This window comes from Triplophysa rosa, linkage group LG11, assembly GCF_024868665.1.
Source record: "Triplophysa rosa linkage group LG11, Trosa_1v2, whole genome shotgun sequence".
Lineage (NCBI taxonomy): Eukaryota > Metazoa > Chordata > Actinopteri > Cypriniformes > Nemacheilidae > Triplophysa > Triplophysa rosa.
The window spans coordinates 21,902,384-21,929,478 of record NC_079900.1 but is presented as its reverse complement, the minus strand read 5'-3'; the positions used below and the strand labels follow the sequence as shown (position 1 = coordinate 21,929,478).

At 42.7% G+C, this 27,095-nt stretch overlaps 1 protein-coding gene across 3 annotated transcripts in view; it reads right to left on the bottom strand.

The window, feature by feature from the left end:
- The window catches only part of adgrl1a (adhesion G protein-coupled receptor L1a), a 179,254-nt gene that overhangs the window by 31,075 nt on the left and 121,084 nt on the right, over positions 1–27,095 (bottom strand). For all 3 annotated transcript variants that reach the window (XM_057347039.1, XM_057347041.1, XM_057347040.1), the window contains 9 exons: positions 21,617–21,824; positions 19,456–19,720; positions 18,985–19,312; positions 18,250–18,552; positions 10,816–10,919; positions 9,773–9,958; positions 9,557–9,595; positions 3,334–3,514; positions 1,373–1,495 (listed from right to left, as the gene is read on the bottom strand). In XM_057347039.1, coding sequence (XP_057203022.1) covers positions 1,373–1,495; positions 3,334–3,514; positions 9,557–9,595; positions 9,773–9,958; positions 10,816–10,919; positions 18,250–18,552; positions 18,985–19,312; positions 19,456–19,720; positions 21,617–21,824 — 1,737 coding nt within the window. The remainder of the gene's footprint in view (positions 1–1,372; positions 1,496–3,333; positions 3,515–9,556; positions 9,596–9,772; positions 9,959–10,815; positions 10,920–18,249; positions 18,553–18,984; positions 19,313–19,455; positions 19,721–21,616; positions 21,825–27,095) is intronic.

Sequence of the window (27,095 nt, the reverse complement as noted above, 5' to 3'; positions counted from 1 at the left end):
GCAATGGAACATTCATCCATTCAGCGCTCAGTCACAGCGTTTCCTTCGTATCCCGTATGAATATTTCATGTGCGTTTGTTTCAATCATACTAATCTCACATCCCCCGCCCGACCTGCCTCAGATGAGAGACGGGCGACGACGAGGCAGCCTGAAAAAAGGCAAAACGCAGGCGCGGTGAGAGATGACGGGAGGATAAGATGGCCGAAAGATGGAGAAGCGTAGGAGACTGAGACCAGAAAGTAAAGAGAGGAGAAATAAAGAGCGTCGAGATGCTCCGTCAGCCTGAAAATGATAGCAATCTAGTCGCCCTCTCGAGCTGTTCGATTAAAAACGCTGTTAAGAAACCATCAGGGAAGAAATCGTCTCAGTGCTTTTGTTAATCTGATTAGCTTTATGATCATCAACCAATAACCGCATAAACCAGAGTGGAAAGAGCTTTGGTGAAACCGTCCGGGGCCGTGATGCGGCTCGCTGATCTCATTTATATTCATATATAAAGTGCGCACGTACATTGTTGTATGTTTGCGTTCACATTTGAAATGAGTTTTATTTATGTGGCACCATTCCCAAGCTCAAAGTTGCTTTAGAAAAATTAACATAAATAAACATAAGAATGTAGACGTAAGATTATTTTCTGTAACATATGTTTATCCAAAGTGATTTACGAACATCGCAAATAAGCAACACACACTGAAATATGCAATATCTTTTCTAAAACATGAACTATTAAGAACGTCATTAGAAACTATATTCAGTGATCTTCCGTTGGCTGCTATTGCAATTGCCAGAACGTTTGCAAAAAGCAATGTCGCAGGTGACCGAGTTCAATACTCCCATTTCCAACAGCGGGACTCTCATTTATCAGTCAATGATGGAGAAACTTATCAGAGAAAGACCCCTTTGATGGCAAATTTATTTAGAAATGAAATCCAGATGGGGCTAATACAACTCAAGTCGTTTGCACTCTTTGTATGACTGAATTTAATTATCATCAAAGTGCAACAAGAAATAAAAGCGAATGCTCACGATTAACATTTGTGTGGGGGGGTCGGGTTTTGCCAACATCATTGAGAATAAATGTGCCCACAAGGGCTGTAAAATATAAAAATCAGCTACATTGGGATAGCAGCCAAAAAGGAAAATGACTCAATATCCATGTTAAATGATGTCCTGATGAAAAGGTTAAAAGGCAGAAAGGTTTGTGAAAGGAGGAACAGTATACAAGCAATGCAAGTCAGTGGAAAGTCTCCACCGTAAGAGAAAAACAAATGTGTGTATGTGCTGTCACAATGTTAAGAATACTAATGAGGTCCCGTCGGAGGGAGGGATGACAGTAAGCCTGGAGAATAAAAGACAGAGAGAGAGACTGACCATTCCGGCTGTATTGTTTGAATGTGGACGCTGAGAGCTGGATGCTGCTGTCGCTGGGGCCGTTCTGAGGGAAAAACAAGTCCTGAGAGTCCGTCTCTGTGTTCAGTACACGCACCTCCAGATCTAAACACACACACACAAACACACACTGTAATGACAGAACCATAGGACCATGAGGCCATTTATTAGACTAATTCTTATCACGGCCAATGGGAGATATTAGACATGAAGTAACAACAAAACTATGATCAAAGACACTAATGCTCAGCAAATTGTTACAGTAATACTAGAAATTGTTATTAGTCGTTAAGTTATTACTTATTGGGGCGGTTTCCCAGACAGGGTTTAAGCCTAGTCTCAGACTAACTTAAATGTGAGAGATGCCTTGATCGAAAACAACTTGCACTGACATATCTTAAAATATATCACTGTGATTGTTTTGTCTCAAGATGCACACAGTAATATTTTTTTGTAAAGTACGTTTTTTAAAACAACTTAATTATCCTAATTTAACTAAGGCCTAGTCCTGGTTTAAGCTAATCCTTGTCTGGGAAACCGCCCCTTTATGTTTATTATTGTTGTTAGTTATTAGGTCTTTTCCTGTGATAGACTAGATTTTCCGTCCCTGATGACTCCACCATTGATGAGTTTTTTTATTTGACCTGGAAGAAGATTTTTTTCATTTCATTTTCTAAATTTAATAACACAGTCTCTGTTCTTTGATTTAATACACAGCATTTTCATAAAAATGCTGGCAGCTGATTGGCCACTTGTGGGGGACGAGCTAGTAGTAATAGAGGCATACATTTCTGCCAAATCATTTAGTTCGTAAACTAAGTCATTTCAGTTGCCGAACAACATAGCAACTTGAAGTCAAGTATATCCAACTAACATTTTTCCAAATGATAGTCAAGTGAGCCTTATGAAAATACAGCTGCAAGATACTAACAAAGAGTGAAATTATTTAAAGCCGGCAATCTGTAACTTTTGCTTCTATGTCGCCATCTCTGTTTGAAACATGAAATTGCATGTTACTTTACCTACCCTGTTTTTACACGAGTTTAGGTCAAATTACGTCAGTTACCTGATTTTTATTTTATTTTATAGAAAAGTGTTTATTTTTACACCTTCTAACACCTTATATTACATAATTCGGTGAAGATAAAAAACCTCTAATACATATATTTCCACTAAATCCAATTAATATAACTAAACTATTCATATAGCCTAATTAGTAAAGACAGCAGTTTTTAAATGAAAAAAAAAAAAATTTACTGGACGAATACAGTCGATCTATTCTCAATTTACTTATGAAACAGTTTATGTTAGTAGTGTTGTTACTTCTAGTTAATTACTCCTCTTCATGGAATCGTAAAAACACGCAAACACAGCATTAAGGGCCATTCACATTATAACGATAATGATAACTATAAAAAATAACGTATTAAAAATCGTTCTTAATTCAGGAGAATAGCGGGGTACACACCATAACTATAACGATAAAGATACAGAGAACGATATCGTTAAGATCACTTTCAGAACGATTTTTTCCAGCTGATGAACGATAAAACATACTGTCAGACAGTTTCTGGTAGATAATGTTTGACTTTTGGTGTGAACGCAACACAGCTTTTATGTCAGAATTAAAGACTGTAGTGGTCGGAAAGCGGTGTGTTTACGGCGGGATATTATATATGTAACGCTTATGAGTCAGCAAGCTGGTAAAATATATGCTTTACGTCCCGGACATGAGTGCACAGCCTTCAGTCAGACGTTCGGGAATGAAAACGAAAGCATCAGCAGGTCATCTACATTCATTTTAGTGACTGAGAACACTGCAGCGCGCAGGCTTAAAATAAGCAAAAAATTATTGTTATCGTCCGCTGGTGTGGACGCAAATATAGTTATAGTTACAGTTATCTTTATAGTTATCGTTATAATGTGAACGGCCCTTTACTCACCGACGTTGGCAGCGTGGTCTGAGAAGTGGTTGTTGTACATGTTGTTGGCCAACAGGAAGGCCCCTTTCTCCATGACGTCCAGCAGCATGGTGGCGGTGTGAGCCTGTTCGGTACTGTTCATGTCCTGCCATGACTCTAAAGCCTCGGCACGCAAGAGATTATCCACAGTCTGCACCACCGCCTGCACACCCACACACACACACACACACACACACACACACACACAACACAAACAGCAGTTACAGTTAGCTATAACTGCACATGACATTAGAGATCGTAAAATATATCTCAGTCACATCCGTGCGTGTTATGAAAGGGCTATTGTTTCATTATTACTGAGAAGCAACAGTTTTAAAAACAATATACACGACAGGAATGCTTAAAGAAAGCCTTAGGCATAACATACAGTATGTCATCACTACTACACGTCTCTCTCACACACACACACACACACACAGGTTTCCATGTTTTATGGGGACATTCCATAGACCCAATGGTTTTTATACTGTACAAACTGTATATCATACCCCTACCCCTAAACCTAACAGTCACACTAAAAACTCCTTTAGATTTTCAAAAAAGTGAATTCTGTATGATTTATAAGCTTGTTTCCTCATGGGGACCAAAAAAACGTGCCGTGACGTGCTGGGACGCTTTTGAAACGTGCCGCGGCGCGTCTGGTGTAAACACAAGCATAGACTAGAATGACTGCGATCCGTTCCGGTGTTAGATGCGTGCGGTGTAAACTTCGTAAGACTTCGGTTGAAAACGGCAGGTGTTAAGCATGCAGAGGAATTTTAAATTTGAGCGAGCGTGGAGCGATTTCACCGGAGCGGGATGAAATTGTAGGTGAGCGCGGAGCGGAATTGAGCGGAGTGGTCTGGTGCGACTTTGAGCGGTGGCGCGGGGGGGCGAACACCCACGTGAGCGGGGAGCGGAAATTCTCACCGCTCAGAACCGCTCACATGCTCTGGTCTAAACCATACCGCAGGGTTTACCCTTCCCACACACACACTACAGAAAGAAAACCAGTCCGCTGCAATGAACATTTATTTAAGGTGTGGATATTATTTTAGATAAAGTCTTTATGTACTACAAAGGTAGCCATAATGCCACCCTGTAATGAAATGTTATATTTTTAACAGTACGTCTTTTAAAATGATTCATGGGTACACCTTTAAAGGCCCATAAATCACTAAAACACAGTTTCTGACAGATGATGTCATGTGACACATGGAAAACTGACATCAAATGGATGTATTAGATTTACACTTGATTTCTACACATGCCCAAAAGACAGAAGCCACATTGAACATCTGTGATTTTTAGGGTTTGGAAAAATAGATCTGTAAGTAAATATGTTTTAATAGGATTTTATCATTATCACCTTGTGGGACAACACGGACACCTCAACGGCATGCTACAGTATCACTAAAGCCAAAGTGAAACATACCAAATATTGCCAAATAATACCAGATAGAGAAATTCATGGTATATTTCATTTAAATTGCTGGATTAAATTATTTCAAATTAAAATTCAGTTAGAATTTAAAAAAATTGGTAACACTTTACAATAAGGTGCTATTAGTTAACATTATAATACATTGACTAGCATTAGCTAACAAGGAAAAAATATTTTTTTCAGCATTTACTGTATTAATCCTGGTTAATGTTAGGTCATGTCAATACAGTTATTCATGTTAATTCATGATGCATTTACTAATGTTAACAGTGACACCGTTTGATTTCAATAATGTATTAGTAAATGTTGAAATTAACATCAATTAATATTAATAATTGCTGTAGAAGTATTGTTCATCGTTAGTTTATGTTAGCTAATAACTAATTGTTAACAAATAGCACCTTATTGTAAAGTGTTACCAAAACGTCTCGGATAAGACTGTAACCTCCGTTCCCTGATGGAGGGAACGAGATGTTGTGTTGAGAGACAGACTGGGGTTTGATCTTGAGAACCTCTCATCTCCGAGAGGAACTTAAAACGCCAATGGGCTTTGGCGAATGGCACACGCACACCAGTCTCCGCCCCGTGCATACGGGTATAAAAAGGAGGTGGCGGTGGCCATTCACTCACCCTTTGGGCTGAGGAATCTGAGAGACATCTCCTGGTCACTGCAGCGGGTCTTCATGCCACAACGTCTCGTTCCCTCCATCAGGGAACGGAGGTTACAGTCGTAACCGAGACGTTCCCCTTCAGTCGGTCTCTCGACGTTGTGTTGTGAGACAGACTGGGGACCTATCTTTACACGCCACGGCGCTGAGCCGTATCACGACCTCCAGCGGAGCGACACTGACTGGACTAGCGAGTCACAAGTGAGCGCTACTGCGAGACGTAATCTTCCAGTGGGATCAGTACTAGTAGCATACTGAGAGGCTTGTACCGACGGCCATCACGGGCGGTGGCGTTCATCTCTATTAGCGAGCTAATAGAGATGGACACAACACGTTGGAGGTTGGGTCTTCCTCCCCAGAGGGGAGCAACCAAGGCCCTGTAAGACCACATTAAGGTCCCGAGAGGGTACGGAGCGCGGTCGAGGTAGATTCACCCTTCTCGCACCCCTAAGGAACCTGGTGACCAGGTCATGTTGGCCGAGAGACTTACCCTCCACGAGATTGTGATGAGCGGCAATAGTGGCTACATACACTTTCAACGTTGTTGGGGAGAGGTTACTCTCTAGTCTCCTTGTAGGAAGGCCAACGCTGACCCGATCGAGCAATTCCGTGGGTTCTCCCCACGGGGAGAACACCAGGACGAAAAGAGACACCACTTATAAGCTTATAGACGCCTAGTGGCGGGCTCTGACCGCCGGCGGCAAGTCTCCTCGTCCTGTCCAGGGGCCAGACATGGAGATTCCAGAGGCCTGGCTTGGGGTGCCACACCGTGCCCTTCCCCTGCGACAGAAGGTCCTTTGTCAGGGGAATCGGCCAGGGAGGAACTGTCGTCAGAGCCACCAGGTCTGAGAACCAAGTCTGGTCGGGCCCATAAGGCGCAACTATCACTTCCCTGACCTTGCACAGGACCTGTGCAAGGAGGCTCACTGGGGGGAAGGCGTACTTCTGCTTGTCCCGCGGCCAGCTGTGTGCTATGGCATCCGTGCCGAGGGGTCCCTCGGTCAGGGAGTACCAAAGCGCAATGGGTGGGGTCCGGGGAGGCAAACATGTCCACCTGCGCCTGGCCGAACCTCTCCCATATGAGCCAGACTGCGTGGGGATAGAGTTGCCATTCTCCGCGGGGCGTCCCCTGACGAGAGAGCACATCGGCTGTCTGGTTCAGGTCGCCCGGGATGGAAGTGGCTCGAAGGGACTTGGTCACCTGCTGACTCCAGTGGAGGTGTCGGGCGAGTCGTGACATCTGCCGTGAGCGTATGCTGCCTTGGTTGATGTACGCCACGGCAGCCGTGCTGTCCGATCAGACCAGCACGTGTTTGTCCTGCACGAGGGGCCGGAGCCTCCTGAGTGCCAAAAGGACAGCCAGGAACTCCAGGCAGTTGATGTGCCACTGCAGCCGGGGACCCGTCCACTGCCCCGATACTGCATGCCCGTTGCACACTGCACCCCACCCCTGCAGGGAGTCGTCTGTCGTGACCACGACGCACCTCAAAACCTGCCCGAGCAGGGGTTGAGGGTGCGAAAGCACTGAGGCGTTACCATATTGCGCCTGGTGCCAGTGTGCCACGTCGTCCAGGGAACATGACTCTGAAGCCAGTGCTGAAGCGGCCGCATGTGCATCAACCCGAGAGGGATTACCCCTGTCGAGGACGCCATGTGCCCCAGGAGCCTCTGAAAATGTTTCAGCGGGACCGCTGGAGTCCGCCTGACAAATTTCAGACAGTTCAGCACCGACTGTGCATGCTTGCTGAGATGAGCTGACATACGGACAGAGTCTAGTTCCATACTGAGATAAGAGGAGCTCTGCGCTGAGGAGAGCTTGCTCTTTTCTCGGTTGACCCGTAGGCCCAGATGGTCTAGGTGCCGGAGAACGAGGTCCCTGTGCGTACATAACACATCTCGCGAGTGTGCCAAGATAAGCCAGTCGTCGAGATAGTTGAGTATCTGCACGCCTTGCTCCCTGAGAGGCGCTAAGGCAGCCTGTACGAGTTTGGTAAAAACCCGAGGAGACAGGGCCAGACCGAAGGGCAGGACCTTGTACTGATACGCTCTTACCTCGAACGTGAACCACAGGAACGGTCAGTGTCGAGGGAGGATGGAGACGTGAAAGTATGCGTCCTTCAGGTCGATTGCCACGAACCAATCTTGGTGACGAACTGAGCCCAAGATGCGCCTCTGCATCAGCATCCTGAACGGCAGCTTGTGTAGGTGCTTGTTCAGGAAGCACAGATGCAGAATGGGGTGCAGCCCCCCACCTTTTTTGGGCACTATGAAGTACGAGCTGTAAAACCCGGAAGACATCTTGGTTAGAAGGACGGGTTCGATCGCACCTTTCGCCAGAAGGGCGGCAACCTCATCCCAAAGCACGGGAGTGTTTTCCCCTCGAACCGAGGTGTGGAGTATGCCCCGAAACGGGCGCCTGGTGAACTGGATCGCATAACCGATACGGCTGTGAAGGGTTGGTGCACTCTGCCAAGCGCCCAAGAACCGTGACAGTGGAACCAGAGGGACGATCTGCTTCACCGTGCCGTGGGAGGTTGGTTCGGTGACTGACCTACCTGCCTGGTGTTACTGCCAGCCAACGCAATGTCAAGTGGAGATTGCGGAAGGCAGCGAAAAGTTGTGTTGCCCAGTGCACCGTCGAATCGAGAGTGCTGCGGGGAAGCCTGGAGAGAGAGAAGCTCTTTTGAGAGAGAGTGGGTGCCCGGCCCTAAAAAGGGCCTGGCTTGGGTGGGGGACGTGGCAGGTGGAATCCCGCTTCGACCGGCTGGCGATGACCTGGGGCCCTGCTGTTACTGTCAATCCCCCTGGCTCATCCCGTCAGGGCCGCTCTGTCTCCTAGGTGGGTTCCCAACGGGGTAGAAGCGCTCTCCTGCAGGGCTCTGCATCTCTGGTGGGCCGTTGCTTGGAGGGCCCCAGTACCAGAGGGGCCACCACAGGGGGCAAGCTGCGCTCGGCACCTCGACGACCGATAGGTGGCCGGGTCACGGCAGAGCAGTCTGCTTCTTCACCAAGGAGAACCTCCACAGTGTCACCACACAGCCCCACTTGCGAGATGGGCGCATCTAGAAGGCTCGCCTTCTGAGCATCACTACGCAAGGTTGAGCCACAGATGTCTCCCTTGGACCACTATCGTGTACGCCGTCTGACCCAGAGCACCCGCCATGAACTTTGTCGCCGAGGCAGGTGGCGGTGCGCAGCCGGGTCGGTCTTCCCATCAACCAGATCTTAACGCTTTTACTTGTGACCCGATGTGTCGCCATAGCATTATGAACCTGATGGACCGCCATAGCGTGGAGGGCGGAGGCAGTTTAACCCACAGCATCGTAATGTCAAAGAGTTTACATGCCATGGAAGGGAGCCTTGGTCGACCCCTCCAAGTGGCAGCGTCCGCGGTGCACCGTGACTGCACATTCCACCTGGGGGACGTCGACATATCCCTTAGCTGCCCCACCGTCCAGGGAAGTAACAGCTCCTGAGCCCGTCAGACGGGAACGCGCCGTGAACAGCATATTCCACGTCTTTGTGAGCTCCTCATGCACCTCCAGGTCAGCCCGGGCAAGCACGGCCATCATCTCTGCGTCACCTTGTCTTGGGCTCAACCGCCCGGGGGGCTGTGAGAGGAAATTTGCTCTTTTAGAAATATCTGCGGCTTGCTGCCGAGACGCCCAGGGGAAGTCCGCTACCGAGAGGGAGAAATCCGCTGCTTCGCGTCGTAAATCCAGCAGTCTGGAAGAATCTCGAAGAGATGGAGCGCTTGACATGTACGTCATGCAGGTTCCGAAGAACAAAGGATGGGTGAATGGCCTCCGCCACCTCCCTTTTATACCCGTATGCACGGGGCGGGGACTGGTGTGCGTGTGCCATTCGCCAAAGCCCATTGGCGTTTTAAATTCCTCTCGGAGATGATAGGTTCTCAAGATCAAACCCCAGTCTGTCTCTCAACACAACGTCGAGAGACTGACTGAAGGGGAACATATGCTCTCAGCCCTTTGATTATACATCAGCAGCATTTTACTAATACAAAATAATAAAGTATTTTATACACTGCACAGAAATTCTTACAAAAATATGTCGTTAGATACTAATACAATACCTGAACGTAAGCCCGGCAGGTCCGTTCTCTCTTCTGCCACTGCAAAACACAACAAAACAGCTTTCAGTCTCGCACAAACTGACACACACACATTCATGTCGCGCCTGTGAGTTTCAAGGGTGTTCCTGTGCCAGGTACATTGATGTGGCAACAAACAGAACATGAAGGGTTTGTTTAAAGGGCAAGTGTGTGTTTGTGTGTGTGTGTGTAAAGCACCTTATTGTAGTTCCTGGCTGCGGATTCCTTATTCCCGGGTCTGAGGGCCTGCAGCTGAGCATCTAATATATCCAATAGCTGCTCGATGAGTCTGACTGAAGAACTGACATCACCAGCGTGAATACGGCCCTGCGTGTGGTTCACCAGCTCGGCGGCGATGTTTGCTGCGTTCTCACCGCTTTTTATCTGCACAGTGAACACGCACACACATACTTCATATGTACACACACAGTCTGGTCTGTAAAGCTCAAACCCCTGCCGCGCGCCGTGGGGGTGTGAGCCGGGGGTTTCTGGGTTTATCTGCGGGACGTGCAGACAAAAGACAGCAAATCATTAATGACGCTCTAAATCGAGCTATTGCAAAAAATGAAAAGGGGAATAAACGAAAGCGTGAAATGCGATAAGATTGCTCGCTCTATTTGAAAGCGGCAATGTAGCCTGTAATGGCCCTACAGCAAATATATCAACACTAGACACGTACAAAAGCTTTGGTTACTGTGACGGCACCAACGTAAAGTGATGCAGATGGTATTTTATTTACAATCTCCCATCGCTAAGTGAACTCTTACCTTATACAGAATCATTTATTGACTGAGCTGCAAGAATGTCTCGTTCTGAAATTTTCTGAAACATTACCAATCCACCCACATTTTCTGCAATAAATATCCTAGCTGAGGTTTACTTGCTTCGGCGTGGATAATTTTGTAAAGCCGTCACAATGTTAAAGGTTTATGAAGAATTTTGGACATTGACTGACACTGAAAGTTGACCTCAGCAAACATAATTAATAAAACATGTTAGCGGCACGTATAGTGATATGTCAAAACAGAAACGTTCAGTCCTTAATGTGTGCTCTGTGACTTTCCACAGAGATGCTTTCAAACTCTCCTTTTAAAAGGGATTTTGTTCCAGATCATGTCAAGAGAATGACCTGTGTGCGGTAATGTGAGCTGGGACCAAAATCATATCAGCTGAGCTGGCGAACAGTGCAGTACAGCAAGAGGGAGAGGTCACTTCCAGTGTGAAGTTCTTAGTGGTCTCACCTTCTGAGCCACCTGGTTGACCCACGGCGAGGTGCAGTTACTCAGATCAGGACCGCGAGGATTCCACATCACAGGAGACGACAGACACTGGAAGGAGGCGATTCCTGAGAACAGAAGATGGGAAAGAAGTAGAAAGAGAGACAAAAAGAGAAGTATTTTAGTATTATTATGGTCATATTAACCCTCTAAGCGCCAAAGTCGCAGAATTGCGACAAGACGTCATACTTCATAAAATAGGCTGTAGATCCTAATATGGTGTAATATCTCATTTGTATTCCCTACCACTAGATGGCAGACATGTAGTACTTCAATTCTAGACCAAAATGACGTCATGTTCCTATTCAAAGTGTTCGAGCAAATAGCAGAGCAAGTGAGCAATCGTGTCATTGAAGCGGAAGCAGTTCAGTTCAGAGCGTCAGAGTAAATTGTGAGAGAAAATCACCAAATGGCTAATAAAAGGTTGTACCGCGAGGATGTGTTGCGAATGCTATTCGCCGATTCTGACTCTGAAGGGGAATATTTGCCTTTTGGAAATCACGATCGGTCGTCTAATGACCGCGCGTCTCCCGGTACATCTGTGCAGCGCAATGGTGCCGCCGTGCAAGGCGCGAATGTTCACGAAGCACAAACGAGCGATCATTTCGACCCTTTGCCTAACGGAGAAGGGGGTGGCAGGGGTGAATGTGGTCGTAGTGTCCATAGGAGAGCTGTTGCTAGAGGTAGAGGCAGCTGATTGGGCAGATAGCTGGTCAACTGATCAAAAATAGGCACATGCATTTTACTATGGCACAGTAATATAGTAATAATTTTACTATAGTTACTAATAGTTTTACTGTTGATTTCCTCTTTTCCTGATCATTTGGAATGAACAACAACATGTAAATAAGTTCAAAAATCAATTCAATATCTACTATTTCCTGAATATTACTGATGAACTGATCAGAAAGTAGGCTACTGTTCGCATGCGTTTTACTACTATAAAGTATAGTAATATAGTAATAATTTAGTACTTTCTCCTGTTTTATAGGTGGTTTCCTCTTTTCTGATCATTTGGAATAAGGATCAAAGAGTAAAAAAAAAACATGCAAATAAGTCAATTCAATATCTACTATTTCCTGAATATTATGAAAGTCAAGTTGGCCGCCCCTGATGACATCATAATATGCAAATTAGATGAGTATATTTACACCCCACATAAACTTTTGGTCATGCCCAACATTTTTCTAATAAACAGAAGATCTCTATCTTTAAGTCCTTTCAAGCCACAAGCTTTTGAAATCTTGATGTCAAAATCCAGCATGTTTTCCAAAAAACCCTGGCACCTAAAGGGTTAATACAATAATAGGCATATTTTGTGTAGCTTTTATGTGTTAGTATTACCGATCAGTAGGGCTGTGCAATTCATCGCAGTTATTTGTAATCATCCATTCTGGCTTCCAACGATTACAGAAACAAAATAATGGATGTATTCCATTCTGCGTTTTCCATTTATTTTCATGTTGAATTCAAGTTAAATAACCGTGATCTCAATATTGGCCAAAATAATCGTGACTATGAATTTGATCATACCCTACTATTCAGAAATCATAATTGCGAATCATCTTTTGATCCTATTCAAATAAATGCTGCCTCCCTCTGAAATCCGTTATTGTCAGCTGTGGTACTTAAGAAAAATTGACACGATATTTCATATTTGAAATTTTGTCAAATATTGTTGTTTTGCACTCATTATATGTATACAGATTTTAAATACGCAATTATTTTGAGGAGGCATGTCAACCTTAGGTTTAATGACACCCTTAAATTATTGTATCAGAAAACAAAATGTATTGAAAGACAACCTGACAACTAACACATAAAAATGAATTAAAGGGGTCCTATTATGATTTTTTTCACATTTTTAACTTTATGTCATGTGTAATGTCGCTGTTTGAGTATAGACCACTTACAAACGTAAAACAAATTTAAACATGTTTATCGCAGACAAACATCACAAAATCCAATGTTCAATCCAAAATCAATGTTGTGTCAAATCACAACAGGCCGGGCCAGCTTGACCAATAGGAGTAGATTAAGTGTTTCGGAAGGAGAGGCTTCACAGAGACCGTTTCCAGGTCCAAACGCTCTATCAAATACCATAGGCAAACAACACAAAATGCTAACATACACTAATGGTTTACTGTAGAACTATGAAAAAAAACACGACCCTATTCTGTCATCATTTACTCACCTTCGAGTTGTTCCAAATCTGTATACATTTATTTGTTCTGATGAGCACAGAGAAAGATATTTGGAAGAATGCTTATAACCAAACAGATTGACTAGTAGGAAAAAATACAATGGTAGTCCAAAGTGCCCCAGAACTGTTTGCTGTCCTACATTCTTCATAATGTCGTCTTTTGTGTTCAACAGAACAAAAAAAATTTAAACGTAATTTTTCCTACTATGGTAGTCAATGGGGGGCGAGATCTGTTAAGATATGTTAAGTAAAGAAATGTATACAGATTTGGAACAACTTTAAAGTGAGTAAATGATGACAGAAGTTTCATGCTGTGTATTGTTGCTGTGTGTGTGAATGTAAGCAGTCTGCCAAGTTGTAAAGCCGAAAGTGAACGAATTACAAAGTTATTGGCTCGGGAAAAAAGGAGTCGAATCTGAATCACTTGAACGAGTCGTCTGTCGTACTAATTTCAGTTCCGGGTCAGATTTGCGTCATTCCGTGTAATGCACATTCCATTTGCAACACTGCACATGGTAGACCAATCACAGCAGTCTAGACCATCTGACCAATCAGATCAGAGTAGGCTGACAGAAAGGAGGGGATTAGACAGATGAATCGCCGAACGAATCATTTGAAAGTCAGTCAAGAAGTAAGGTAATAATAACTGCCTATTATTAGAAAATGAAAGTGTTTTTACACCGTGTATGTACGTAAACTTGTTGTTGGACACTCCATAAACCAAAGTAGGACCTTAAAAATCATCAAATATTTACTCTTTAAGTTTAAATGACAGGTGCAATTCAAAATAACCCTTTACAGCCATTTACACAGGGCTCTAGAGTGCGACCAATTTGGTCGCACATGCGACTTGATTTCTCAATGGTGCGACTAAGAAAAATCTGAGGTCGCACCGGTGCGACCAGCCGTTCGAGGAAGAAAAAAAGTCTCCGTGACTCTGAAAGTCTCCCTGTGATTCAACAACAGGCACACATTAGGCCCATATCGTGGTCTAAACCAATCAGAGATAGTGAAGGGCGGACCCCCCTCTGATTGTCCGTGGTCCAGATTTTCCTGTACGTGTGTGTACCAGAGGTCGTGTTAACCGAAAATTCTCTGTCATTGACAAAAAATGTTTACCAGTGACGTAAAAATCTGAAGGCCGTCCGTCTGTCAGCTATTTTGACGGATTACAATGAGAGCAATTTGTAACTCCCCGTTTCCCTTCATTAGAGCGTGATATGCTCGCGAAGGGACGTGCGTGTTTTCACATGTCATTGTTACTGACTAGACATATGTGATGCGATCTGAGAAAACCCGTCGGATGTCGCGCTGAGACGCGGGAAAGACAGTTCACCTATCAAAGTAAACTACATAACACGAAGAATGAAGGAGTATCAATGCACATTTCCCGCCAGTCCTGTGTAAACTACGGCATGCAAAGTTTTTTTCATACAATGTTTTCGTGAGATGGCGGAGCTCCCCGTCTGCAGCACCGGGAGTTATCGCTGCTCATGCGAGCCGGACCGCGATCGCAAAACATACAAGGAATGATCAAAAGTCCAGACACTATGCACATGATAAACAAGGTAAAACTTGCTTCACTGCTTATTAGTTGTTGACCGTAATGTTTGCTAGTTTCCTCGTGTAGTGATAACGGCAGAGCTCTCGTTCTTTAAGTGTGCCCTGCACCATTTTCCTTACTTTCGTTTTATTCAAACGGTTTTGTACAGTATTTTTATAGACTTCAACACTAGGAAATGTTTTTTATTAAATTGTTATTAAGTCTTTTACCACTGTAAAGTGACTTTTACTTGTGATACTGGACTGTTGTGCTTTTATTTTCATCACTTAACTTTAAACCCGTTTTTCTCCAAATTCCCTTCCTGAAAATCCTAGCGCTTCAGCCGACCTCAGCCATAACTTTTGTTACATACATACAATGAGCAAAATAAAAACTGATTTGGAAAGGGCTTGGTATCAAAAACTGTAATATATAAATCTGCACCATGTGTTGGGTTTTCCCAGATCGAATCACGTATGAACATAAACATTAAAACATGAAATATACAGATGAATATAAACAACAACGGCTTTATTGGGCATTCAGTTGTATTAAAATACAACAAGTTCCGAGACACAAGTACAGCGTGATGACGTCACGAACATACTAATTACCACGTAAAGCCACCTTGCACCATAGTGACGGGTAATAATAGATTATGACGGATTTTTTACGAGCCTGTCAGTCAAAATGACGGACAATAAAAAGTCTAGCGCAACCTCTGGTGTGTACGTGTGAAAATGCGTGAGCTGCAGTCAGACAGAGAGGGGAGGAGCCTATAGGCCCGTCAGTTAAACAGAGTGGATGTAGCGCGGATGATGAGAGAAGATGAAAAGAACGATTGACAACTTTTTCGTGAATAATGTTAAGTTAAGGCCTGATCCGTCCGAAAATCATAAGCAATGCTCTGACACGGAGCCATCAACCTCCCAGGTTATGTCAAGCCCTGGTCCATTTATCTTGAGATGTTTTAAGTTTCAGTTCAGTGAAGCACTTTAAGCACCAACACTTTTTCAGTAAGTGACCTTTCTTGTAGAATTGTGCTTCAAATAAAGAACTTTATGTTGACCAGATTGTTAGTTAATCATTTACAAGTCAATTTTGCCTATATGGACAGTGATTTAAAAAAAAAGAACTGCTAAAACTGCAGTGTTAAATGCGATGCGGTTGAAAATTTGGGTGCACCTAACTTTTGTGCTGGTGCACCTAAGAAAAAAAGTTAGGCGCACCAGTGCAACCAGTGCAAAAAGTGAGTCTAGAGCCCTGTTACATCAATATGTCACTACATTACTTCACCAGCAAATGAACTCAAATATAGTGTCCGTATAATCCGATTTCAAACATGAGCACAAACAAAATAAACATTCAAACCAAGCGCACGGTTTATGCGGGTGAGAGTAAGAGAGAACGAGAGTGCTCGAGAGAGTAAGAGGTGCTGAGAAGCTCACCGTGAACGCTTCCATGAAAAAACACTTTTCTTCTGTGCGGAAGTGACTTTGCTGACAAGTGAATGCCATCACACACACTTGTGCGGGCTCACACACCAGTTGTGAGCATCACCTCTGAACGCTGAGAAAACACCTCGAGGGAGAAACCTTCTGCCACTCCTCATTTTCTGTTAAGTTGGGCTGTTTAGTTAGCCGAGTTCACAGAGAGGACAGCATGCTGTGATCAAACAACTACAGGCCTTTCCAGCAACCACAACACAAACACCTCCAAAAAACACACAGAGAGAGAGAGAGAGAGAGAGAGAGAAAGAGAGAGAGAGAGAGATGAAGGGGTGGAGTGGCACTAGCAGCATCTGTATTTCCTCTCTCTCTCTCTCTCTCTCTCTCTCTCTCTCTCTCTCTCTCTGTCACTGTCTGCTTTCCCCTCCTCGCCACTCTTTCATCCACATTAGATTGGCTTTGAAAGATCTGCCAGCGTTCACAAATTAAAGCTGCTGATAATTTAACATGTCTGTCATTTAAGCGCCAGTAAAAAGGTGACAAAAGAAAGAAGGCGTTTTGTAGAAGGATGCTAACAAAGGGGGGCATTTTCTTACATGAGGCATCTGATGCAGCGGTTGTGTGTGTGTGTGTGTGTGTGTGTGTGTGTGTGGGGGGGGGGGGTTGTCATCTGTACCGTGTCTACAGATTCATTTTGCAATTCTGCAGTTTCTGTGGGCTAACCCATGCCGAGTTTGAAGATGGCTCCTTCATCTGCAAGGGACTGCCTTTTATCTGCGAGTCCCATGAGGCTCTGCCAGCTGGAGCGACTACAGAGATGCGGAGGAACAGGAAGTACGTGCGCGCACAAGATACAAAGCAAAGGAGCGTATACTCATGCACAGATGTGCATACACAATGCAGGTGTGTAGACCAAACACAACAAACGCTTCCACAAAAAGCAGTCTCAACAAACACTGCGTGACCTTTTCATCACCAACACCACGCACGCTTCCTTCCTGCAATCCCATGATTCCTTGTGACTTCAGAACGTTCTAGCACATTTCTGCCAGGTGCAGCACATTAAAGAGTCGAGCGACATCTATTCAGTGCGGAGCTAAAACTTCCTATAGTTGGATGCTACTTACGTCATTACATATATCATTAGCGTGACAGTATTTTAATCAAGTACAACTTTTGAGAGTAGCAAGCAACTTTTCTCCAATGCGTAGCGAAGTGTTAAGTCATTGTTTTTTGTGACGTGTTGAGAATCAGTTTATATGGACAATATCATTTAAAGAACATCTAGTTTCTATATGCTAATCTTTTGTGTAGAAAAAATATTCAGTTCAAGTCTACACATTTTTGTTTTCTATAATGCTTTGCATTGCAGCTTTACAGAAAATACATTTGAGCAGAGACATAAGAAATAATAATGAAACAATTATATAAAAACTGAACAATTATAAAATACATGATGATACATGGGTTTATTGCACATTTCCTATAAAAATAATTGTAATTGAAATGTTTTAGTAATAGCTCAATTATACAATTTTGTGTCTCAATATATGGTGACATTCCGTATGCAAAACAATAAAATAAAAAATATATCCAATCATCACTTTTATGTTGTTTGTTAAAATATTTATGTGTTTTATAGGACTATTAGTTGCCTAACCCTATATTTTACTCCTCAAAATATTTTACAGACAAAGATGTTTTAATTTTCAAAAACAAATTTTTTATTAAAAAAAATTCAAAATGGATGACTTAGCAAGCTATAATTAATACATTTTTTGTCACAACATAATTCCCACAGTCCACTGTTTTATTTCACAATTTTGATGATTTCAGTATTAACGCTACAATTTGGAAAAAGCAAGTGTTCCGAAACTTTTGAAGGGGTAGTGTATAAAATACATGTTATATATAAATATATGACCTCCTTAAATACTTTAATGTAGTTAGCTACAAAAAGTACATCAAACCTTGTGCACGATAAGCATATTATTTTAAATGATGAGTAGCTCATGGTACATTTTTCTATCTTTGCCAACAATTCAAAAATTCCACTCAGTATAGCCATTGATGAGTATCTAACAGAAAAATGACACTAGCAGCTTATCAAGTTGTGCCTGGTTAGGACGCTCAGATCACATTTACACACACCACCACACGCCTGTAATCTTTCAATAGACAGTCAGCCCATCTCTGTCACTCACCCAGCGATCCCTTAGGACACGGCCTGTCAACGGTCTCTGCTCTCTGGGTGGCGGGCCACTGCACCCCTCGGGCCACGCGGGCTTCGCATCCCTGGAGCTCCGGGCCTTGGGGTGGGACCCTCAGCGGTCTGCGGGTCACCGGCACAGTGGCGGTGATGGGCCTCAGGTCTGGCGCCTTGTTGATGGCCCCTATCGGGTGAGCAGTGGGGGGCAAAGGTCGCATGGTGGAGGGGATGGAGCTGGAAGTGACGGGTCTTGCTGTGGTGGTGGTACTACTGCTCGTCAGTGTGGTGACTGGTGGACCTGAGCGGGAAAACGACAAGCCATGAGACACAACGATAATTTGAGAAAGAGTTTTAGAACACCTACAGAGACAGTGTTGGGAAAAGAAGACAAAACCAAACCTAAACATTTGATGCGTCTTGCAAATGGAAAGCAAGAGCATTTGCGAGTTTTTAATGCGTGACTATATGTTCCCCGAGTCCCCAGGAGAACTGGACAGAACGAGAAACAGACGGAGAGAGGGAATGTTCATGCCAAGAGAAGATGAAAATGAATAATTGATTAGAAATCTTTTTCTGATCTGACAAAGCGCTAATGACCACTGCTAATTAAACCATAAAGACAACGCATTGAAGGCACAGAGGGGAACGCTAACAGAACGTTGACGGTAACAGATCAAACTGTCTGTTATCCACAGCTCCCCGCTGATATCTCTCCTTCTCTGTCACTTACCAGCGGTGGGGTCCGGCGGGCCGAATTCCAGGGGGTAGCGAAGCACATTATAGTTATTCCAGACGTACAGCTGGTTGTCTCGTGGGTTGTAGTCTACGGATGAGACATACTGGTACGGGTTGGGGAAGGGGATGCTGACGGGCTCCTCCCGTGCTCGGTTGGTGTTGTAGGCGTAAAGCAGTAGATCTCCACCCGCCTCGCTGTCATCGTCCTGATACACGGAGCGCACGGCGTACAGAACGCCACACGCCATGAAGGCGTTTGACGCCAGGCGCTTATCGAAGCTCGTCTCCCAGGTTCCCTCAAAGCGTAGGGTGTAGGGGTTAACCTGAAGGAGAGGGAAACGCTTCAGATTTCCATCTTGTTCGTGCCATACGACAAATAATTTGATTACTCCACAGTTCTGAAAAATGGAAGATACTCAACATTCGGATCTGAATTGAAATCCAATAGCTGTTCTCTGACACTGACCTGACTGACCACCAGCCTTCCATTGTTGGCCTCTGTGGCGTAGATAACCCATAGACCGTTTTCATCCACCGCAAGGTCAATATCAGATTTGCCCCCCCAGCGGTACGGCGACGTGTCATGATAGTTGGCATTATTGACTATGGCTTCTCCGCTCTTGATGCGCGTGCGCAGGTCGTACTTCACGATGTTGCGCGTGCGTTCCTTGTTGTAAAATACAGCCCCATCGTACACGACGAAGCCTGTTCCATCCACGCGATTTGGCAGCCTGTGAGAGTAGAGTTTGACATTCGCTATAAATACTCTTAATAATTTGTGCTACACTTCCAAAATCCTGTGATCTGGAAATAAATCAAACCCCCTATAGGTCTCACAGTCACAGGAGAATCACAAGTTGCTGTCAGAACACCTTTTTGAAGGGGAAGCGTGTCGTTTTTGTGCCACTAGTTCACAGTCCTACAAACGTACCTAAATGGAACAGTTCACCTGAAAATGTAAATTCTCATGTAATTTGCTCATGCTCTTGTCATGGCAGATGTATGCCTTCGTTTCTTCTGCTAAACACAAATATATCTGGCACTTCAGGGGTCCCAGCTTGTTAAAGCGTAAAAAACACAACTCCAGTGGGTTAATAAATGTCTTCTGAAGTGAAACAATGTGTGTGTGTGAAAAAACGTTAAGTATTTTGAACATATTTAGCTCAATTTAAACCCAATCTAAATTCAATATGGCGAAATGTCTGTAACTTTCAATTTCAATAGTTCTTCAGACATTGTTATAGCTGCTATATTGGTTAGAACTGCACACAGGTTTTTACCTACTGTTGCAATTGTGTATATGGTGGAGTTGAGTGACTAAGTGATTTGATTTGTTATTTCAGATTCGTCATGACATTAGAACCAATAAGATTTGAAGAAACAAATTGTCATATGTGAATTATAGCCCTCTTTGACCCGCTTCACGTTTCGAGTCTAAAACCGCGCGGCGAGCTTTCTCTATTCAAATGACCCGTTGTGCGCAAGCGGCACTCAGAAAAAGTTGAACTATTTCCATCCCGCATGCGCGTCGCCCCTTATTTGCGCGTCGCCCCTTATTTGCGCGCACCTGCCATGCGTCTACATTTAAAATGGTAAAGACGCGGAATGTGAATCGGGCCTTATGAGCTTGTATTGGTTTCAATTTCGCTAAATAAGCTCAAAATAGTCATGGTTTTTCACACACACCTACAGTAGTTTCGCTTCAGAAAACATTTCTTAACCCACCGGAGTCATTTGGATTTCGTTTATGATGGATATATGTGCTTTCATAGACATAAAGTGACACATTTAAAAAAACTCTCCGAGTTCAGCTGAAGAAAGGAAGTCAGATGCATCTGGGATGGCATGGAGGTGAGTAGATTATGAAAGATTTTCATTTCCGGTTAATAATATTTAAAGTAGAGGCATCTTGTTCTAGTGACCCCACAGCAAATCAACATTGCCATGGGAACAATGCAAAAGGAGTGGATTGCAACAGGTTTTATAGCATTTTTTTGCAAATCTATTTGGTTAATGCTTTTTGACATATTAACACATCTGTAATGGAGTAAAGGAGTTTCAACAGTATACAAATGTTAGGACAAAATACAACCAACGGAACATGTAAAACAGAATCAAAATGTTTAAAGTACATCTTTAAAGGGATAGTTCATCCAAAAATAAAATTCTGTCATCATTTACTCACCTTCAAGTTGTTCCAAATCTGTATAAATGTCTTTGTTCTGATGAACACAGAGAAAGATATTTGGAAGAATGCTTCTAAGCAAACAGTTCTTGGACCCCATTGACTACCATTGTAAGAAAAATGTCTTTATATTTTGAAGAATGTAGGACAGCAAACAGTTCTGGGGCACTTTTGACTACCATTGTCATTTTTCCTACTATGGTAGTCAATGGGGCCCAAGAACTGTTTGGTTACAAGCATTTGTCCAAATATCTTTCTCTGTGATCAACCAAACAAAGACATGTATACAGATTTGGAACAACAAGAAAGTGAGTAATTCATGATAAAATTGTAATTTTTGGGTGAACTTGACTTGACCCAATGGTCCTGCAAAGACCTATCAAAGAAGTTTTTAGACCGTATCCAAGCTCGGTTCTTGTCCCTAGCTGTGGTCAACACTCACTTGTAGGTGGTCGTGGCTCGATTCTGCTTGAAGTCCTCCCACGAAGCATACTCGTAAAGCATGTCTGTTCGGTACGGAGTCCAGGGCATGACGTAAAGGCGGTCACCAGACTGCAGGGGATCCTTACACCATGCCCCCGACTGATGCTCTGCCTCCTGCAGCAAACTAGCTGCCTGCACCCTTAACAGAGTCCCAGGACAAACAAAGACTGGAGATGGAGAAGACGGAGGGATACAGCAGAGAGAAAGAGAGAGACACAAAGAGAAGTAGAGATGAAATAACAAGGAGGGGACGGCAAGAATGCACAGAACGATGGCGTGAGAGGATTAAAGGGAGGAGAGATTTGATGGGAAGACAAATGGAGAGATAAAGAACAAAGAAAGATAGTGAAGTGGTGGGAGGACATGAAGAATGTGAATGTGAAAGAGAATGAGGCAGGCAGAAAGAGAAACAGAGGGAGGGAGAGAGAGAGAAATGGGAGAGAGGACATGAGATAAATGAGCATTCTTCTAATGAAAGAGTGTTAATGTTCATTAGTCAAGTATCTGTACACTGGACTACAGGCTGGTGAGGGGAGATGACAGAATCCTGGCTGCTGGTGCTCATACATGGCTGGGAATCGCTTTTTAACGCTGCCCTCCTTCAGCATCCCTGCTGGAAAAACAGAAGGTAGACCAGCTTCTCATGTTAGCCGACTTTCACACAGTTTCCAGCTGGACCAGACATGTCACTTATGGTTATAAGGAGTTCCAAGCTGGTCTAGATGGTCTCTGTCAGCTTGACTACTGGCCTGAGTTTTTAACATGGTAGTCCCTCTTGATCAAGCAGGTCAGAATAGTCGGACCACCTTGGACAAGCAACAAACCAGTTTCTTATGCTAGCTCAGTTAACATTGTTTCTAGTTGGACATGGCCTATCATTCAAGCCAAAAGATGGTTCAAGTTGGTCTAGATGGTTTATCTACCAGCCGGTGGACTTGGCTCTTAGACCATCTTGACCAAACAGGTCCCAGACCGCTTAAGATGGTAAAATTTGTCATTTATTGACTATTAGCTGGTCCAAGTTGGTGGATTTGATTTCAACCTGACAGACCATCTCGGTCAAACTGGAGCTCTGATCACATTGGAGAAACCCGAAACTTGCCTAAACACCTTAAACTGGTATGAGCTGTTTTTCCAGCAGGGTTTCCATCTGAGGCTGTGGCATTTTCCTCACCATAAAACATCGCTGTAGTGCCAAAATGGGTTTTCATGTTTTTTTTATATTGGATAAGGACAAATGTTTAAATGCCGGTCATGTACAAAAACACCCGCAGTGCTCAACTTTCATCTCATACTAGTGCTTGAGCTTGACACACACACACATAAACTTCTATAGTTGTTCTCCAAAGGAGGTCGTTCACCTGGGACTGGTGTGAATTAGCCGGCTGACGCACTTTCTCACTCCAGGACTAAGAGGGCACGAGAGAACCTATCGACGGCTGAGGGTGGGAAGTGTCTTTGGAGAAAGCAGAAATCATCTACACTGTGGCGTCACTGGGGACGGTTGTGAGCGCGTGCAGATGGTGAGGACACCTCAGGGGGAAAAGCTAGTGGGGCTTTCCTGCCATCGGCTATGTGCTTCACAGACAGGCGATACTTACTGCTGTTACTTACACACACATATATTTGCTAAAAGCTGAGACGGAGTGTGCACAAAGCTGTTTTTAATTAGTGAATGACACACACACACACACAAACACACACACACACGCACACACACATACATACTGCTAAACACGCCCATGCACACAATTTTACAGATAAATGCCATCATTGGTATGATATCAACAAGAAACTTCAGCAGAAAGATTATTCTAGTCAACCAGCCCTTCAACAAAGTTATACTTATTCACACGCTAGACAGGTCAGCACAGACAAGAAGAAACCTGTTGTTGTGGCAAAATGGTTTAATTTATTTGCATGGTCGGTTATGAGCAAATCTATTTTTTCAAGTACACTGATTTTTTCAGTGTATATTTACAAAAGTATTTTTGGGGGATCAGACCTACGGTATTTGTATTGCCATCGTATTGTTCTACCAGTTGAGCTACAGAAACAAGAAAAGAAACAATCCTCACAATGTTATTATAGTTTACTAAAACTATAAAACAATTTTTTTAATTGAAAGCAAATCAAATATTGGCTTAGAAACTATTTTAAAAACTTAAACTAAACGAAAATGAGAAATGTTGCTTCAGTAATAAATTCAAATAAGTTTAATGTAAGGCACAACGTTTAATTGTAACTTAATATTTATAAATGTATCATTATTATTTTTATATAAATTATTTTTATTGTAATATTTTAAATTATTGTATTGTAATATTTTATATTATTAACTAATATAAATGAAAACTAAACTAAAACAAATCTAAAATAAATTAAACATATAGAGAAAAATAAAAATATAAAAATCAATTTTTGCTGAGAAATAGTTTAAAGCTGAATGAATATGCAAAGGCTGAGGATACAGAGTTATTATTTGCTTCAGTTTTATTGTAGTTTTATAAATATTTAGAATTTGCTTTTATATACAGTATTTATTTGTCAAGTTTTTTTTCTTATGTGCTTTTGTCATTTTATTATTTGATTTTTATATTTCTCTATATAAAATATACTTCTCTATATAAAATGTAAAAATAAAATAATAAAATGACAAAACAAAAAACAAAAACTTGAAAAAGAAATATTTAAAACACATTTAAAATATTCATAAACACTGCAATAAAACTGAAAACAAATCTACAATGACTCGGAATCCTCAGCCTTTACATATTCATTCAGCTTTAAACAATTTCTTAGCAAAACATGTTGATCTATGAAAGAGAAACAAATAAACCTCCCTTAATGCAAAGACAAACCTAATCTCAGAGCCACTGCATTTATCAATAGACCCATATGAGAACAGAGAAGAGGTACCGTCCTGAGAGAAATGGCAACACACTGTATTGACCCGTTCTATGTGGGTCACCCATAAAACAAAGAATGAGCATCCCGAGTTTAAAAGGAAATTGGGACAAATGCAACACACCACCGGATACACACACGCTCACACACCTTTCCCCAAAAACTCATTCGTACATTCTTCAAACCCACTGGAACGAGTCATTCCTTCAGACCGTGAGTCAGCTGGGACCAAGCGGTTTGTGACATTTAATGCCGTAAACATTACCGTAGATGTGTGTGTTTTGAATAATAGCGGTCTGGCTGTGAGGAAGTGATGTGTGATCCTCACGTGTCGGCCCGTGAACTTCATACTGTGTCACGAGGTTAAAGCTTTCTTCATGCAGTAGTAATACCAGGAGCTGTAATCTAGGTTACAATGAGAAAAGCTCCAGGCAGGCTGTCCGAGGCCCTGCTTGACTACACGGAGGCCACAAGCGCACACACGCAAACACACACATACTGCGACGCTCCGATTGCTGCCTTGTCATCACTCAAGCGACTGCTGTCCACAAGCAGCTCAGTGTGCTCTAATTTAAGATAAAGACTTTCTCTCTCTCACTTTCAATGCCCAGAGTTTCTCACTTTCCTGATGCTATTAGGGACAAGACGAAAGGCCTATTATGGTGAATATTATAATTACAGAGGCTCTAAATAGGGATGGGAATGTATGTGCGCTGTCTAAAGGATTATAGACCAAGATCTCTGGGTACCACAGGCATTTAGCTGAGAGACTTCTTAGGAATCTGAACTTCAATGGTGCATTATATCGAAAATGTTCATTTATGTAACTTCTACTTTTCTTCAACTTTGGCCGCTTTTATATCCTAAGGTCATACATTACTTGAAATGTGAATGATTACATGCTTAAAACGATAATCATCTGAACTAAACATGAAATAAAAAATCGTTTTGGGTAACACTTTACGACAAGGTTGAATTTGTTTGTATTAGTTATTGCATTAGCTACCATAAACTAACAAAAACCAATATTTCTACGGCGTTTATTATTGTTAGTTCAAGTTCATTTCAGCATTTACTAATAAATGATATGTTGTATCTGTTAACATCAGTTAAAGCACCATTAACAAACACGAGCAATTGCATTGACATAAACTAACATTACCAAAGATGAATAAATGCTGAGAAACGATATTGTTCATTATTATTTCATGTTAGCTAATGCATTTACTAATGTTAACAAATACAACCTCATTGTAAAGTTAGTGGTGTTTGTGAGAGAAAATGTTTAATAATTTGACCTTTTTTTAGCATCATTACAGTTGTTGTCTTTTTAGATTTACATGGGAATGTAACAGTCGCTAAACAAGACACCATTCAATGACATTACAAAGTTAGGGAAAGTGTATATTATTTAATTTTCTCTGATTGTGTGTGGCTGAAGAAAGAAAGTCATGATGTGAGGGTGAGTAAATTATGTCGAAACTTTTATTTTCTAGTAAACTATTTCAGCTCACATTTTTAACTAGGAAGGACCCTTCGATGTAGTTGGTTCCTTCCAGAAACATTGTGTGTGTGTGTCTGATCATTTCACAGAAACACACACTCCCACACACACACAGTGACCTGGGAGGATTCATTAAAACTGACCTGTGCTCTCTGCCAGCTCAGATCCCTCATGTATATTGTGTCTCTCTAGCGCTTTCTAAAAGCAGGATTTTTATAACACCGATCGACCAAAACTAAAAAACTGACCACCACACAGAAAGTGCAATTATCCTTGCCAATCTAAAAGAGGATGAGGTCACTACACCCTATTTACTTCCTTATTTTAAGGCCGCAAAACAACATCCCGGTAGGTCGCACTTACCTGGAACTGAAACCAACACCCTGCTGCGTTTAAGCCCTGAGTAAGAACTGAATTAACACCTCCACCTCAATGAAACCACTGCTGAGTCTCCAAGTGCTGGTGTTCAGAGTGCTAATGAGCTTCTCTGCTCGACTGAGTTGTACTTATACACCAAATCATCATTAAAATGATTCTTGTTTTCATTTCAACACCAGTAGGAAAGAAAAGTCATGCATGAGATCACCACAGTAGCTGAACTGCCTCCCATAGACAGCGATGAAATGAAGTGGAAGAACTTTTTTTACATGTCCTGCCCAAAATACCCAAGAAATCTCTCTCTAAAGGGATAGTTCAACCAACAATGCCGCCATCATTTCCTCACCCTCTTGTCATTTCAAACCTGTATGACTTTATTTCTTCTGCAGAACACAAAAGAAGATATTTTGAAGAATGTTGGTAACAGAACAACGGAGGTACCCATTCACTTCTATTGTATAGACACAAAACCAATGCAAGTCAATGGGTACCACCTTAACCGACGTTACTCGGTTGAGAATAATAAAATGAAATAAGAATACATTCATAATTTATTCATGCTCATGCGGTTCAAAACTATGAACACAAAAGAAGATATCTTGAGAAATGTCCTCAGTGGTTTTGTCAATGAAAGTCTAGGGAGGGCAAT